Here is a 14,805-nt window from a genome sequence, read left to right as displayed (position 1 = left end):
TCTCAGAGTTAGTCACGCATCATCAGTGAGGTCACGCACACACACGCACATACACGCACGCACAGATGCAGGGTCATCAGTACTCAGTGATGGGGAATAACTAAGTACATTTACTCAAGTCTGTACTACTTTTACTGCATTTTCTGCTACTTTATACTTCAGTTTGGAGGCAATTATTGTACCTTCTTTATTCCATTACACCACTTTGATTACTTGATTCATTACTAGTAACTTTTCAGATTACAGAAATCATGTCTTATCACCAATCAGATAGCTGAATATCAGAGTCAGGTCTAGAGTTAATTTAACGTTTGACACTCAACTACATTTAATATCAGATATGTTCAGGCTTTTACTCAAGTACAGTTCAAATGGTGACTTTCTGTCGTATTCTAATGTCTGTACTCGATTAGGTTTGGATTAAGAGAAGAAAAGTTGCAGATACACTTTTTATGGCTGCCATAAATGTACTGCAGCTATCGCAGCCAAGAAGATGAGACTCTTTACTCGGACATGATGTCTACAGACTGATGTTTGGATTCACATCTTCCAGGTTATGACATCTGTAAAAAAAAAAAAAAAAGGAGGAGTTGCAACGTCACAACATCCACTCAGATGAATTTACATCATCACATTTTCCATGCAGCCTCTCACTCTCTCAATCACATGTCTCCATGTGCATGGTGCAGCGGGGGATTTCCCCCCCAAAAAGCTCCACCACATTGCAGCTTTTTTAAACACAATACTGGGATAAAGATTAATAAAACAACTTAGACAGAAACGCCAGTCACGCGAACAGATAAGATGGTTTTAAAAATGAAGATTTCTTACATATTCCCTGCCAGTATATGAGAGGACCTCCTGGAATTAAACTTTTCAATGAGGAAGTGAGATGTATCTCAGGAAGTCGACAAACGGTGTTCAGCTGCAGGTGGTGCACATATTGAGAAAACTTGAGGTTCAGGTCAGGAGCAGATAACTACTGTAAACTACTACAAACCAAGATCTGTGACGGGAAACCCCTAACCGACTTCTGTCAGGGTGTGTTTTGGAATAATTTCACTCTCAGCGTCACTTCACTGGGTCACAAAACACGACAGCTAATATTAGAAACATGCAGAGGTCACACCCGAATATCACAACAACAGAGAGACACTCATGCAGAACAGCGATTTTGACTTGATACCAGCATGTGTATCATGAGGAGTTTACTCCAGATTGTGTATTTACTTTAGGTCATTTAACAAGTTGTTAATATGGTGTTATCAATAGAAGAAAAAATAACTTATTTGTAAATCAGAAATAAAAACATTCTGATCGGTTATGATAGGTTATGTAAAGATACTAGCTTTGCCAGGATAACAAAGCTAAGTCATAGGCTCTGACCGCAGGGCAAACAGACCACTACTCATTCATGAACATCCTGAATTAACAATAATAGATGCAGACTTGGTCACATATCATGAAGTAAGAAACACACAGTGCTTTATTAATGATGTAGGCAGCTCGCGTTCAAGTAAATCAAACAATCCTCGGTTAACAGTCAGATGCTCTTTAACTTCTGTTAATTGTATAAAAGTATTAAAGGTGCAATATGCAGGCTAAGAAACTTGCAGCATATCCCCAGTGTAATCTCTTACTGCTGTTAGCGGTAGCTACTGTTAGCTAGTAAGCTCTGTTAAATGTGCAACAAGCAGTCGTATTAATTGTCATTGCATCGGGGAAGTGTTGGTGTTGTTTACTACAGGGGCTAGCTGGTTAGCATGCTAACTTGATTAGCTATCTCTGCAACACAATACATAATAATTTTAGTTATTTTTTTTATGTTTTACACTGAAATCTTTGCGAGTTTGAAGAGCTCAGTAATTGGACTAAGAGTCTACAGCCATGTAAGCATTCTGCAGTTAGACATGAGCTAAATGCTAACACCATTATCCTCACAATAACACCACTAAGATGTTGATCATTTGCAGATATGAGCTTCACAATGGTCATAATCTTAGATAAGCCTGCTAGCATGCTAACAATTGCTAATTAGCTTAATATTATGGTAGAAGCCAACATAAATGTCAATATTTTGAAGGCATTTGGTCAAAGTAAGTGAAGTCATCAATAAAGCAACATTATGAAACTTTTTTTAAAAGGTACAGCTTTGACATCATGGTGACGGTACAGTTTCTTATAACAGGGTGAATGGTGTCGTTGCCTCAGCTAAGTCGCCCCCCCAATCACTTATTTCCGCACTATGCAACTTCGGTGAGAGAGTAGGATCATGGCGCAACACATATCATTGTTTTGACGTACTGAGTGTTGTTTGCAGTCAGCACCTACATCACGTCTGACCAGTTGTTACAGACCTGGGATTTGTATTTACGACAGTGGTGTCACACCCTCAAACTGTGGCTGCGTCAAATTGCACAAAATACCAATTTCTACGATACTAAGATAATACACATTAAAACGTGAATGTGTTTTCATGGCAATCCATCTAATAGCGATGGTACCTCGTATTTGTATTACAGCAAATAAGAGGGGATAACCAAAGTCATTAGGATGCATCCTCTGGGAACAATGACACTTGTTTCTTGTTTTGCTAAAGCATCCAACAGATGTTGATCTATTTTACTGGTTACATAAAAACTCTGACCTGCTGGTGGTGGTAAATGGAAATATAGGGTATCACTTAAGTAAGTAAGATTCATCCTCTGGGGAAAATGAATGTGAACCCCTGACAAAGTGCCGCAGTCAAGGATCTGGCACTGTCTGTATGATGGCCTCTTTCTGATCTTTGAAGCATTGAAAAAAGTTTCTTTATTAAGTATGTCTATATTAAAAGTAGTGCCAACAAAACACCTTTAGAGTTGCATTCAATCAAACTCAATAGAAGCATTTCTTATTTATCATCTTGGGTTTTAACAGAGGGAATTACAGTTACAGATCATCTCAAACAAGGTTTTCTCTAATTACACAATGTCACTGAGGTCAGAAGGTGCTTGAATAATGCTTTCTTGATAGTCAGTTTGGTAGTGCAGGTTGTGTCACTCCCATCATCCCTGTTATCTTTGTGTGTCACAGATAGGAGCGCTGCTGACGGCAGCTACCTGAGGGAAATAACCATCAGTCAATGTGGTCTCAACTGTGTACTGAGATAAACACCTGTCTGCAGTGTCACACATCTTTATTTCATCCTGTTGTAAATCCAGACTGGGAGAATCTGCTGCCACCTTGTTCTCAGACCTCCCCAGTAAGACGCCTCCATTCAAGACAGTTGTTGTTTCCTGAGTTTTAGGTCTCAAAAGACCGCCAACAGATCTGAGAGTTAGCCTAAGAGGTACATCAGAGAAATCCACCTCCACACTGGACAGAAAGTCTTCAAATAAGCCTCCATACATGCTCGAACACCCGTCTTCCTCCTCGATTGTTGCTACATCCATGTGCTCCTCATCCGTCTCTGTCCCCTCTTCTTCCTGTAGAGCCAGCATGGCGATCTGGGGTTTGTAGCTAACATCTTCCAGCTGGCTGACAGCAAGCATCGTGCCAGAATCCGACGTGAGCAAAGGCGTCTCCGCTGTGGGTTGTCCCGATATTTCGACGTGGATGGTGGGGTACACGTCATCTCTCTCCTCCTGGGAGATTAAACTGATGGGGGACAGTGGAGGGTCACTGTAGGTGGACGAGAAGGTCGGTTCACTTCCATCCTGCTGGAGATCAAACAAAATTAATAAAAAAGGAAAACCAGTTATGTTTGAGGAGATGTATCAAGCAAAATGTGTGTCGTCAAATGTAAGGGGTTCACTTGCAGCAGCTCACATACAAGTAGACGCAGGAAGTAACAACAGGCATCATTTCCTACTATAGTTACACCTTAAAAACTACATGGTTTTGGCAAATTTCAAAATTGCGTAATGGTAGTTGACCTATTTCTCACATTTACAGGAGACATATCCTTAGTTTCAAGTAAATAATCTTTTCAGGTTCTGCTCAAAAGACACTGGTTTTTGGGGCACTGTTTAGCTCAGTGGGTTGAGCAGGCATCCCATGTGTACACAGAGGATTTGCCCCCACTACAGCAGCCCTGGGTTTGAGTCCCCGCCTGGAGCCTTTTGCTGCGTGTCACTCCCCCTCTCTGTCAACCTGTTTCCTGTCTTCAACTGTCCTGTCAATAAAGCAAAAGGCCAAAAAAATAGACACTAGTTTTCCTATTAAGGTTAATGGTCTATTTTAGCTCCTCTTAAGGGCCCCTCCTCCTGAATACCCAGTCTGGTCTGATTGGTCAGCTCACACGCGCCTGAGCCAGCACTGCTAACGACAACAGATAACACAAAAAATAACAACAGAGCAGACACATTTGATCAATTTTTACATACGAAACAAGCTGCAAGGCATAAATTACGCAATCGTGTGACATGGCAGCGTGGTGTGATGTCACAAAGTCACAGACTTAAAGGCAGGACTACTGATGCCGTGTGAACATATATAAAATACTAAAGAGAACGAAAAAAAATAGGTTTCCTTTAATCCTCAAAAGCACATAATTACACTTTTTGTATTGCTGATGTTGCCGCAGTTGTTACGTATTGCGGCTCTCCTCATTGTGCTGATATCCATTAGCTATTTACTTTGATTACCTCCAGTAGCCTGATGGCAACACTGTTTCCTGGTTTTGGTAAGTTTTCGCCAAACCAGGCAGGTCCCCAGGATACACATCTCTGTTTGATCCTGAGATGGAAAAAAAGATATTTAAATTGGGTTTTTAGGCAGAGTAGTTTTTCCAGCATTGCTCTCCATTGCTCCATACACCATCAGCATCTGCACAGCTAAAACCCCCTATGAGACTAGGCTGCTTTGACCACATGTGGTATGATTTTTTTTTGCTGCAGGCTTTAGGTTTCTGTTCATATCAGTCCTGTGGCTCATATTGTGGTGTGGCATTTGATTAAATCAGCCACAGTGGCATCCGTCCTGGTTACTAGTAAAACAAAACTCATGTTCATTCAAAGTCAGTTGAAGTAGTTCATGGAAAATAAGCAATCGTTTAGCCATCATTATATGGTATCTGGTGTCTGTTATGGTGACAATTATTTTCCATAAAACAAAGATGTATAAGCGCAGCTGATGGTTAATAATACCTTGCCCTCACGCAGCTCCAGCACATCAGGTTGGCTATGAGTGCAATGAAAAAGGTAATGATGAAAACAATCAAAACCATCAGGCCAACTAGAGGAGACAAGGACAGGGAAACAACAGATTAGTAGAGTAGCTGTCAGAGAACACAGCAAAGGCTTATTTGACAGGTTGATGTTGGTGTTAATTGGCGGGGGCATGTGGGACGGCAGCAGCAGACTGACCCCCAGCGGTTGCAGGCTGAGAGGGGATCCGGCTCCCCCGCGGCCCCTCTCCTGCTGAGGTGGATGCGGTCATCTGCAGAACAAGAGCTCCCTCGGGACAGTCCAGCCACTTCTGTCTGGGGTCGGAGCCAGGCACGGTCTCTGGAGAGAAACAGTCATGGTTTCTACATTCAGGTGGCACAAATAGTTCTTTTTGGTTATTTAAGCTTTAAAATGTACAGTTGGGCAACATTGAAGTGCAAGGGGCACTCTTACGCTAGCATCAAAATCGCTATTTTCAAAACACTAAGAAGGCTCGACACAACATGAAACTTTGCTCGTAGCATCACCAGGGTCTCTACACATGAACATGAGCATTGAGAACAGTGAGAACAGGTAGGAGGTCCAACATTACTCTCCTTCCTGTTAGGTCACACTCGGGGATTGAGATCTTTTGTCTGCCATGATGCGGCGCGCCAGAGATGCTACTGCTAACCTTGGTGTCTTAGTGTTTTAAAAATAGCTATTTGGATGCTAGTGTAAGAGCGCCCCTGCACTCAATTGAAAATTAGCTTGCCTGACAACGAAACTATGGTAAACGTTAAAAGTGCCTCTTTTCGTCGTAACCTTGTGGACGAAGGTTTGACTCATATGCATTCACAAATAAAGCCTGGGTTGCTTTTTTGCAAGAGTTCCTAACTGCCTTAGTTCAAGCACTCCAATCAGACAATTTAGCAATGTAGAACTTCTGCCCTATAAATAAGCATCAGTGTTGAGGTCAGAATATACTTGACAACCTTGATACCTCAAAAATACCCTGCATCAGCAAGTTTATGTTATAAACTTCAAATATTACTTTTAAATCTCAGGAGAGAATGCAGAACAATCTGCCACTCTGTCATGAACTTGCTTGAATCTCTGGCATCAAATAATATTTATTTGTTTTCATTAATTCATAAATTTTTTGCCTCTGCCCCTTAGACAATCTGTGCACACCACTGCCCTACGTTTGTCAGCGTGTTGATGGTGACTTACGTCAGGATGAGCGCATTACATCAAGTTCTCAGAAAACCATGTTCGTGTCAACTTGGCTCTCTCACATTGTTCTGAACAGGCTGTGCTACTTGATCTAAAGCTACGGAAAGGCTTCTATATGTGGTAAGATTGAGCTGTCAAATGTGAATACTGAAAAAGTCCAGTTCACGTCTGTGTGTTCAGAGCTCAGTCTTGACCTGAGTTTAGCTTTTCTGCTGCTTTGACAGCTGAAAAGTATGTAGTTAGACGTTAACGTGTGTGTGTGTCTGTCAATGAGGTTCAGACTATCACTCAGTTCTGACAGTCAGTTTGTGTCTGAGGCTATCAGCAGTTGCAAAAAAAAAAGAAAGACATATTCAAGTTATCTCAAGTGGAACTTCAGAGTCAGATAAAACATCCAGTGCACACAGAGCTTGTTACACGAGGGGGAAAAAGTAAGCAGAAATAGTGTTTAAAGCAGGCTGGTTGGTAACAGCCTTACGTTTGCATGTGTGCATGTGGCCACATGACTTCCTGTTTGTGGTAAAAAGCCAGTTCTAGAAAACTCTATGATTCACTGAAAACAAACTGATGACAACCAGTGTTTAGAAATGTGCTCACTAGTGAACATCCCTTCAGTTATAGATCAAGAACTTTGTCAAAGAGGCTTCATATATATATATATATATTTAAAAATAGGTTTGGAATAACATGAAGTTTGTACAATGAAACAACTCCTGCTCAGTATTTCTGAGACAAAACTTGCAAACATAAACGTGTGGTGATGAACTTTCCTAAACAGCGTTTTAGCATCTTGTTAATCTCTAGTGGCTCTACTGTCATTGTTAAGTAATTTGGCTGTTTAGAAGCAACCCTGAGTTTAACGTTCGGGTCTCCCCACATTACTGGAAGAGAGTGTGAAAAACCCTGCTGATGCACTGGAGGTTTGTGGGAGGGGAGACTCACTGGGATGGTGGTTGCACACTTTCCATTAAATAACAGCAGCATGTGCTGAAACACGAAATATGCATACTTCTGCATATATGATTTACCACACAGACACATATGTGTGCATATAGCTTGACCGAGGTAAAGTACACAGACACACACACAACATTCGGCTAGATGAGCGCCATAAACAGAAGCTGTCTTGACGTACGAGAACAGGAAACGACTCACACCAGAGTTGTGTTTCCTTCACACCTTCACATCAAAACCAAAGTGTACTTCTATTTTGACGAGGCAGTAACATTCTTTCTCACCCTACCCCTAGTGGTCTCCAGCCAAGCGGATAGTAAGAATGGATCAGGTTTTAAGGGTTTTATTCATATACGAATACGTAATGAACGGGTTAGGGTTAGTTTCAAATGTGTAACACATACTTTATTACACACTTTATATTTAACACTGTCCAACTCCTGTTTGAATCCTGTGCAATCCAGTTTTTCTGCACAATTATATTTAGAATTTTAAACTTTTTGTTAATATATATACACTTTAATATATATTACTACACACCATGTGTGAATTACTGTGGGTGCAAAAAAAAGTGAAGATCCCTGCTGAGGGATCAATAAAGTCTGGTGTTGTCTTATCTTGAATATCCATTCCTGGTAACAAACGTGAAGAGGATTTTGCTTGTGGTGCACACAGCATTTCAAATCTTTTGAAAATACATATAATGTTATAAAAAGCCTGTCCATGTTTAGAGGAAGGGCTGCAACTCTGATTACTTTCATTATGAATTCATCTCGATGAATTGCTTAAAATGTCTTTCAAAGCACACAGTGGAGTCCTGAGATTGCTTAGTTTGTTAAAAACACCACAATATTCAGTTTTCTCTCATATAACCTTGAAGAAGTCAATGTTTGCTGGAAAAATAACTGATTCTCTGTCAGTGGACTAATCAACATATTCCAATTGCCTTCACTTATATAAGACAAAAATGACACAGTGCAGCTGCTCACCGCTGATTTCAGTGTTCCTGGAGTCCAGCGTCTGGAGATAGATGGTGTAGTTTGTGATGAAGCCTCTCTGCTGGTCTACAGGCAGCTCGCCCCACTGGATCCAGATCCGTCCGGCCTCATGGGCCAGTACCCACACTTTGGGACCAGACAGTGGCTCTGAAACACATACAGTGAGACAGAGAGACGCGTATAATATGATTTATCTATAAAACAAATAACATCTTTAAACTTAAAATAGTTGTAAGACTACCACCTTTTTTTGAACATGTGAATCTCACCCTTTTCTTTGGAGTAGACCAGACCAGATGATGGCGCACTAACACCTCGAGTGGTCACAGCATACACAGAGATATTGTACCTCACACCATCAGTCAGACCTGAAACCGTACAGACAAACTGAACACTGTCACCATGAAGTCTGACAATACTTCACAAAGATTCAACGTTGATAGTAAAAGCTGGCTTCAGCTCTATTTAAAGGTTTAAGCTGTTCAAATTGTAAAATCACACACTGGTGTGATTCACTAAATGCCCACAAGAGGTCACTGCTTCCTTCACAGTTGAAACCATCGTGTGCTGATGTCTAAATGTTTCTGTCACGTTATGGTTGAACAACATACATCTGTGCCTCACTACAAAGTGCTCTGTACCTGTGAAGGATGTGCTGTTTTGATCTTCAGCCACTTGCTGCCACTGCAGCTCCGCCGCTGGAACGCTTCTACATTCTAACACGTAGTGCAGCACTTCTCCTCCGGGTGGTGACCAGGGTTTGTTTCCCGGCCAAGACCAGGAGACCAGCACAGCACTGCCATTAGGGGAGGGGGCCAACACTTTCAGAAGAGGTCCACAATCATCTAAAGAGAAAGACACCAAGAACTGATTGAACATTAACACGTTTATCTACTCTATGTTCTGTCTTTGGTGTGTAGCATTTGTGTACCTGAGTGTCTGAGGGGCACGTCGGCTGGTGGAGTTGACCCATACAAGGTGACAGCGCTGACGCTTAATGTCTGGACATTGACTGGCACCTGAACCGAACACTGGCTGGAAGCGGCGGGACAAATCTCTCTCGGGTTCTGGTCGCTACCGATAAAGATCTTGTACTGTTGCACCTCACCACTGTAATCCTCTGGAGGTGGAGGCTGAGGGAAGAAGTCCAAAAATCACTTCAGGTTGAACTTTTCAACATCATCCATTGAGTGTGTTTTATTGTGTTCACAATACACAATAGAAAATGGCAGAAAACTAATTGTAATGAAAAATGGGATTGTCACTGCTGAAAGGATCCAACTGCTATTATATTGTATTATTTATTTGCATACTTTCTTTTGTGTCTCAGTGAATATTTTGTGAACATTATATTGTATGTTATTTTTCAGGTGTTATTGTCAGGTGTTATTTTTTTAACTCCCCTGTATCAAATTAAATGAATGAAAAAAAACAGCACAGAAGTTCTAGTTTCATAAGAAGAAAGTTATATTATTTTTAACTAAAGCTAGGAAACAAATGTAGTATAAATTCTAGTGTTCGCTGTATCAAATGTAAAAGTCAGAGCAAACGAAGAGCTTTGAAACATTACCTTCCACAAAACCGTCACCATTCGTGACCCATTTGTCTTCTGACTGCCTAATATCCTCCAAACATGCAGCTGCTGCGATGGACCTGAAGATAAGACCAACCACAAGTTGTGCGTCGTGTACGAATGACAGCAAACTCTGACATCATCACAATCAGCCTGCCTTGTATCATGTTTAGTATGAATTGCGAGCTCGCCTTTTCCAGGACTTCTTCGCCGAACAGACGGGCTCCATTTGCTGCAGATCAACCTTTCGCTGGCCGCATTACGGGTCAGTCCTGAGTAACATGTTCTCATCTGGAACTCATATGCAGTCAGAGGCCTCAGGTCGTCCACTTGTGTCAGGCCCTTGCTGACATCTGTTCTCTCTACAGCTTCCTGAAAAAAAACGTCAAGAGATAACGTCACGTACATGCTGCGGGACTAAAGGAACAGCCCACCCAGTGATTGACATTCACTCATCATCTACTCACCCGGATGACGATGGAAAGTCCGGTGAAGTTTTTGTAGTCCACAAAACAATTTCTGTAGCTTCACAGCTAAAAGGCGTTGCTTCGTTCTCCTAAGCAGCTGAAGTAGATGGAGACTTGTTTCAAAACATGAAAAAAATACAGTCCGTACAGCTCTCGTTCAGCGTGATCAAACTCTGTAATGATCTCAAGATCCTGTCTGAGGAGGGTGCACAGGCTTGCCTGCACGTTGAGGCTGGAAATAACTTTTTCAAATCAATTTGGGATCTCAAGGCTTCTGGAAATATGCATTATGTGGACAGAGCCTTTTTTTTATGTTTTTAAACAAGTCTCCATCTACTTCAGGTGTTTAGTAGAATGCTGCAAAGATGTTTTGTGGACAACTGGACTTTCCATCTTCATGATGGCGGGTGTAAAATGATATGAATGACAGATGCCACAAATACCCACAAAGCAAAAAGGCATCGCAACATCACTTTACCCAGGAGCTGTTATCTGTGCTGAGCCTGACGTAGGATCTGAGATGCTCCGAGGACTCTGCAGTTTCCCACTGCAACTGGGCCGTTATGGAGATGCTCTCAAACTTTACCTCGATTATACGAGGCGTCTCTGGTATCACTGCAAATGCCAAAGAACATTACACACGTTACAGCAGTGTGAGGAGAACTGCAAAACAAACATCAAAGCACCGGCTGTTGCAGAAGGATGTTGAACCTGATAAAGTTTACAAGAATAGTGACAGAGATACTAGAAAAAAAACAAAAAAACAAGAAACAGAGAAGCAGTTTGCTGATACTAGTCACGGTGTGATGATAGAACACAGGCAGGTTCATGTGATGACTAATTTCTCCAAAAAATGTTTACGTAGATGCACACTCAGCAACAAAGATAAGAGAGGTGTCATCTTACCCATGTCCTCTACGCAGAGTGTGACTGGATCAGACTGTGATGCTCCAAAGTGATTGTAAGCGGTGATAATCAGCTGGTGTTCAGCGTTTTCACCTATCATTGCTCGCGGCATGGTGATTTCTTCAGCACCTCGGATCTGATCTAGCAGCACCTGCGTCCCATTTGCTCTGGTAACACAACACGTTACAAGTGAGGTTTTCTGTCGTCAAACCGGCGAAAAAACTTGATCTATGAGTGACAGTCTACCTCTTGATTGATACGTTGTAGGTGGTAGGGAGGTGCGTTTCCTGTCCTCTCTCCCACAAGCAGTTGATAAAATCTGAGCTTCGTGTCGTTTCACAGAAAATGTTTGCAGGTTTATCTGGAGGGACTTTAAACGAGACAGAATAATTAAAAGAAAACCACAGTCATGTTTTTGCAGGCCTGATAATAAACAAATTGCCATTGCTGTGTGGGTTTATGTCATATTGTAACTAACGCACAACCTGATTTTGTTTTGTGCCTTTTCTGTCTACCTATGTAACAATTTGTCAGCCGTGATGTAGGTGCTAACTACCAACAGAACTCACATCGTAACAATGTCATGTGTTGGAAACTCAGTATCGCAGGAGTTCATGAAACAGTGACAAAATGTAATCTGCAGGATTTCAGTGCGTTTCTTTGTTGTCACTACTGGAGAGAGTTAAAAAGGTAAAAATCATATGTCCATATTCCTATGCACAAGCTCACATTAAATCATGTGGCTGTGTACACCAAAAACGTTTTGTTTTTTTTTTTTGTCTAGAACAGATATACATTTGTGTGTCTTCTGTTAGGTGAATCAAGGTGCTGTATCGTTGACAACTTGACTTGTTTCAGTTTCTTGAAGACGGGTTAGGGTTAGCGCTTCTTCAGTTCTAAGTAACCGGAGGGGAGTTGCAGGCTTTTAAACTCAGTGTGGGAGTTCCAGATTATCCTCATGTGGGGGAACAACATTTAAGAAGGGGGGACACCCACAATTCACAATGAAAGTGAATGAATAATAAGGAGTTGCACGGTGCATTTGTGTCTTCGTACTGTTATTTCCTCACATCATGAGAAAGCATATGCTTATCTCTTCAATTTGCACTGTGACGTTCAACATTAAAATTCTACTCCACGTGTCACCAAAGTCCTTCTGTTGCCCAAACCTAACACAGACTGGATGCAAGCACTGTACTCTGTGACAATCCTGGATTTTGATTCCAGTTCAGTTCATAACTATAAAGTTTCATTAAGACAAAAAAAGAGTCCCAGTTTGCAAGAATAATGGTGATGAGAGACACAAAATCAATTTCAGACCTGTGTCAAATCTACCACATCTTGATATTTTGTATTTGCACATAAATACTCTTTAGATTAAATGAAATGTTACATGACTGCAGTGATCTGAGTGAACTGTACATACGACCACCACGTAGGTCCAGTCCACCGACAATCTCAGACCGCTGAGCATAATGTCGCTTGCAGCGCACAAAAGACAGCGGCCTCCGGACATCGATCAGAGTGAATATCACCGTGGTGCAGTTGACTTTCTCCCAAGTGTCCACGGTCTCGTAGTTCAGCTCCAGGGAGATTCTGGAGCTGAAAGACAGTAACATAACTGCATCTGAGTACAACAGAACCACGTTTGACTTATCTTAATGAACTTAATGTCATCACGTGTCGCATTATAATCTACCATTCCCTCCTCTGTGGACATTTTGTGATGTGGCAGTACACTGTCAGGTTTGAGCCCAAGAGGAAGGGTAGAGCTGGTTCCACTGTCAGGGAGCCACAGCCTTCGAAGCGCAGGCAGTCAGCAGGGAGCAGAGGGCCACCTGTCCGGAGAGGACACACACACACACACACACACACACACACACACACACACACACACACACACACACACACACACACAGGTTTTTCTAGAAGTCCTGGCTGAGCAATTTTGTTTGGTTAATGCTGTCAGGGATGTGATTCTGTGACACAAAGCACCCCATCTCTTCCCTTTTTAAAAAAAAAACTGTCATCCAACATTGTTGGCAACGTGCTTTGCAATAACTCGTGCCAGGAATGGTCTGAGACAAAAATGTGTGACTTTCCATTAATATTTGAATTCTTGTCGAAAAATTGACATGTTTCACACTTATAGTTTCACCTTACCGCTGTGGCCAGAGCTGCAAAAACAGGGTTTCGAACGCGAAACCACAGAATTAACCAAACTGTGATCCACTTCTGTCACTACTGTATGTATGTATGTATGTATGTATGTATGTATGTATGTATGTATGTATGGATGTATGGATGGATGGATGGATGGATGGATGGATGGATGATGTGATACTCACGCTTAATTGAAAGACTGAGAAGTAAAATCAAGAATCTCCAAATGGTCGAGTGGAGATTCATCTCAACTTAATCTTTGAGAACCAACCCAACATGACTCAGCAGCTGTAAAGAGAGGAGTTACTCTCATTATAAATCAGAAATTATTTATGCATCTATCTAAATAATCACTTTGCGGGAAATTCCATATGCAAAGCCATCTTCAACATTTACCTCAGCCATTAGTCTGCGTGCTGGAGAAGGCGCTCAGGCTCAAGACGAGACGCTGTGTTTCTTGGAACTGCTCGTCTCTTCACATGGAAGTCTGAGCCAGATAAAGTTTGCAGAAGTACAGGTCATAGCAGCTCTGTGACACACGCACCGTGGCAGATAAGAGAGAAAAGACACTTCTGTTAACGCGTTATCTATGTAGGCTGATAAGCGTTGTGTCAAAATCTGAGCTTTAAAAAATAAAAAAAATAAAAAATCTTACAAGACGTCTTGACAGGAGACAATTTCAGTCCAGCAGTCCTTTAATTTCTTTTATATTTTCTACTCCATTTAAGATCAAACAAACCACCAGATTATATTCAGAGATTAGATCAGATAAAACTCACCTGGGTTGTAATGCAGCTTTTACGTTTTTCTCCTCAAGATACGATTAAACAAGCCTCATACAACCTCCTCAGATGACTTGCTTTGACTGAAATGATCTCTGGTGTGCAAATGAAACAACTTAAAGAGGCCAGTGACCTAGTTTAGCACCATTCTGGCAAATGCAGACACTTTGAACACTAGCTTCAGTACTTTTGTGCCCTACTTAAGTTTTCTGTTTCTCATCACCACAAAGGTTCAGTTGACTTTAAATGTCGGTACGCTGAGCACCTGCTCTCATTAAACGCGCTGCTGTTAGCAGATAATCAAGGGTTCACACGTGTGACATCAGTTTTTTTTTTTTTTTTTTTACAACCTCATTATTTCCATTAGTTAGACACTTCTGAGAGGAAACCATATAAACTAAATATAAACTATTACTGTGCTGATGCAGAGGAAAAAAACACAGCTCATTCATATCACATCAAAAACATCTGTAAGAATAATTCATTGTTGTCTCTTAGCTGGGAGTAACTGTTCTAAATAGTTAGGTTGGTGAGGCAAACTTACACATTTAGTCTGAAAGTGGTCAAGAAGGTTGCTTGTTGTTTATAGTCCTTCAA

At 41.4% G+C, this 14,805-nt stretch overlaps 1 protein-coding gene across 2 annotated transcripts; it reads right to left on the bottom strand.

Moving 5' to 3' along the window:
* Positions 1 to 1,460: 1,460 nt before the first annotated feature.
* On the bottom strand, positions 1,461 to 14,403 carry il23r (interleukin 23 receptor). Of its 2 annotated transcripts, none has more exons than XM_037113590.1 (18): positions 14,206 to 14,403; positions 13,823 to 13,955; positions 13,612 to 13,714; positions 12,963 to 13,101; positions 12,690 to 12,865; positions 11,510 to 11,633; positions 11,264 to 11,430; positions 10,836 to 10,972; positions 10,082 to 10,262; positions 9,888 to 9,970; positions 9,249 to 9,450; positions 8,959 to 9,162; positions 8,587 to 8,685; positions 8,309 to 8,464; positions 5,349 to 5,489; positions 5,130 to 5,217; positions 4,629 to 4,719; positions 1,461 to 3,698 (listed from the first exon to the last, which is right to left on the bottom strand). In XM_037113590.1, the coding sequence occupies exons 3-18, from the start codon at positions 13,670 to 13,672 to the stop codon at positions 3,057 to 3,059; spliced, it is 2,691 nt and encodes an 896-aa protein (XP_036969485.1). In that variant the 5' UTR covers positions 13,673 to 13,714; positions 13,823 to 13,955; positions 14,206 to 14,403; the 3' UTR covers positions 1,461 to 3,056. The 2 variants fall into 2 exon arrangements, with proteins under 2 accessions (XP_036969485.1, XP_036969484.1); XM_037113589.1 differs by having other exon boundaries at positions 1,461 to 3,701; positions 14,206 to 14,362.
* Between the last annotated feature and the right edge of the window lie 402 nt (positions 14,404 to 14,805).

This window comes from Acanthopagrus latus, chromosome 11 (assembly GCF_904848185.1).
Source record: "Acanthopagrus latus isolate v.2019 chromosome 11, fAcaLat1.1, whole genome shotgun sequence".
Lineage (NCBI taxonomy): Eukaryota > Metazoa > Chordata > Actinopteri > Spariformes > Sparidae > Acanthopagrus > Acanthopagrus latus.
The sequence above is the reverse complement of the archived record's forward strand: the minus strand, read 5'-3'. Positions and strand labels throughout refer to the sequence as shown.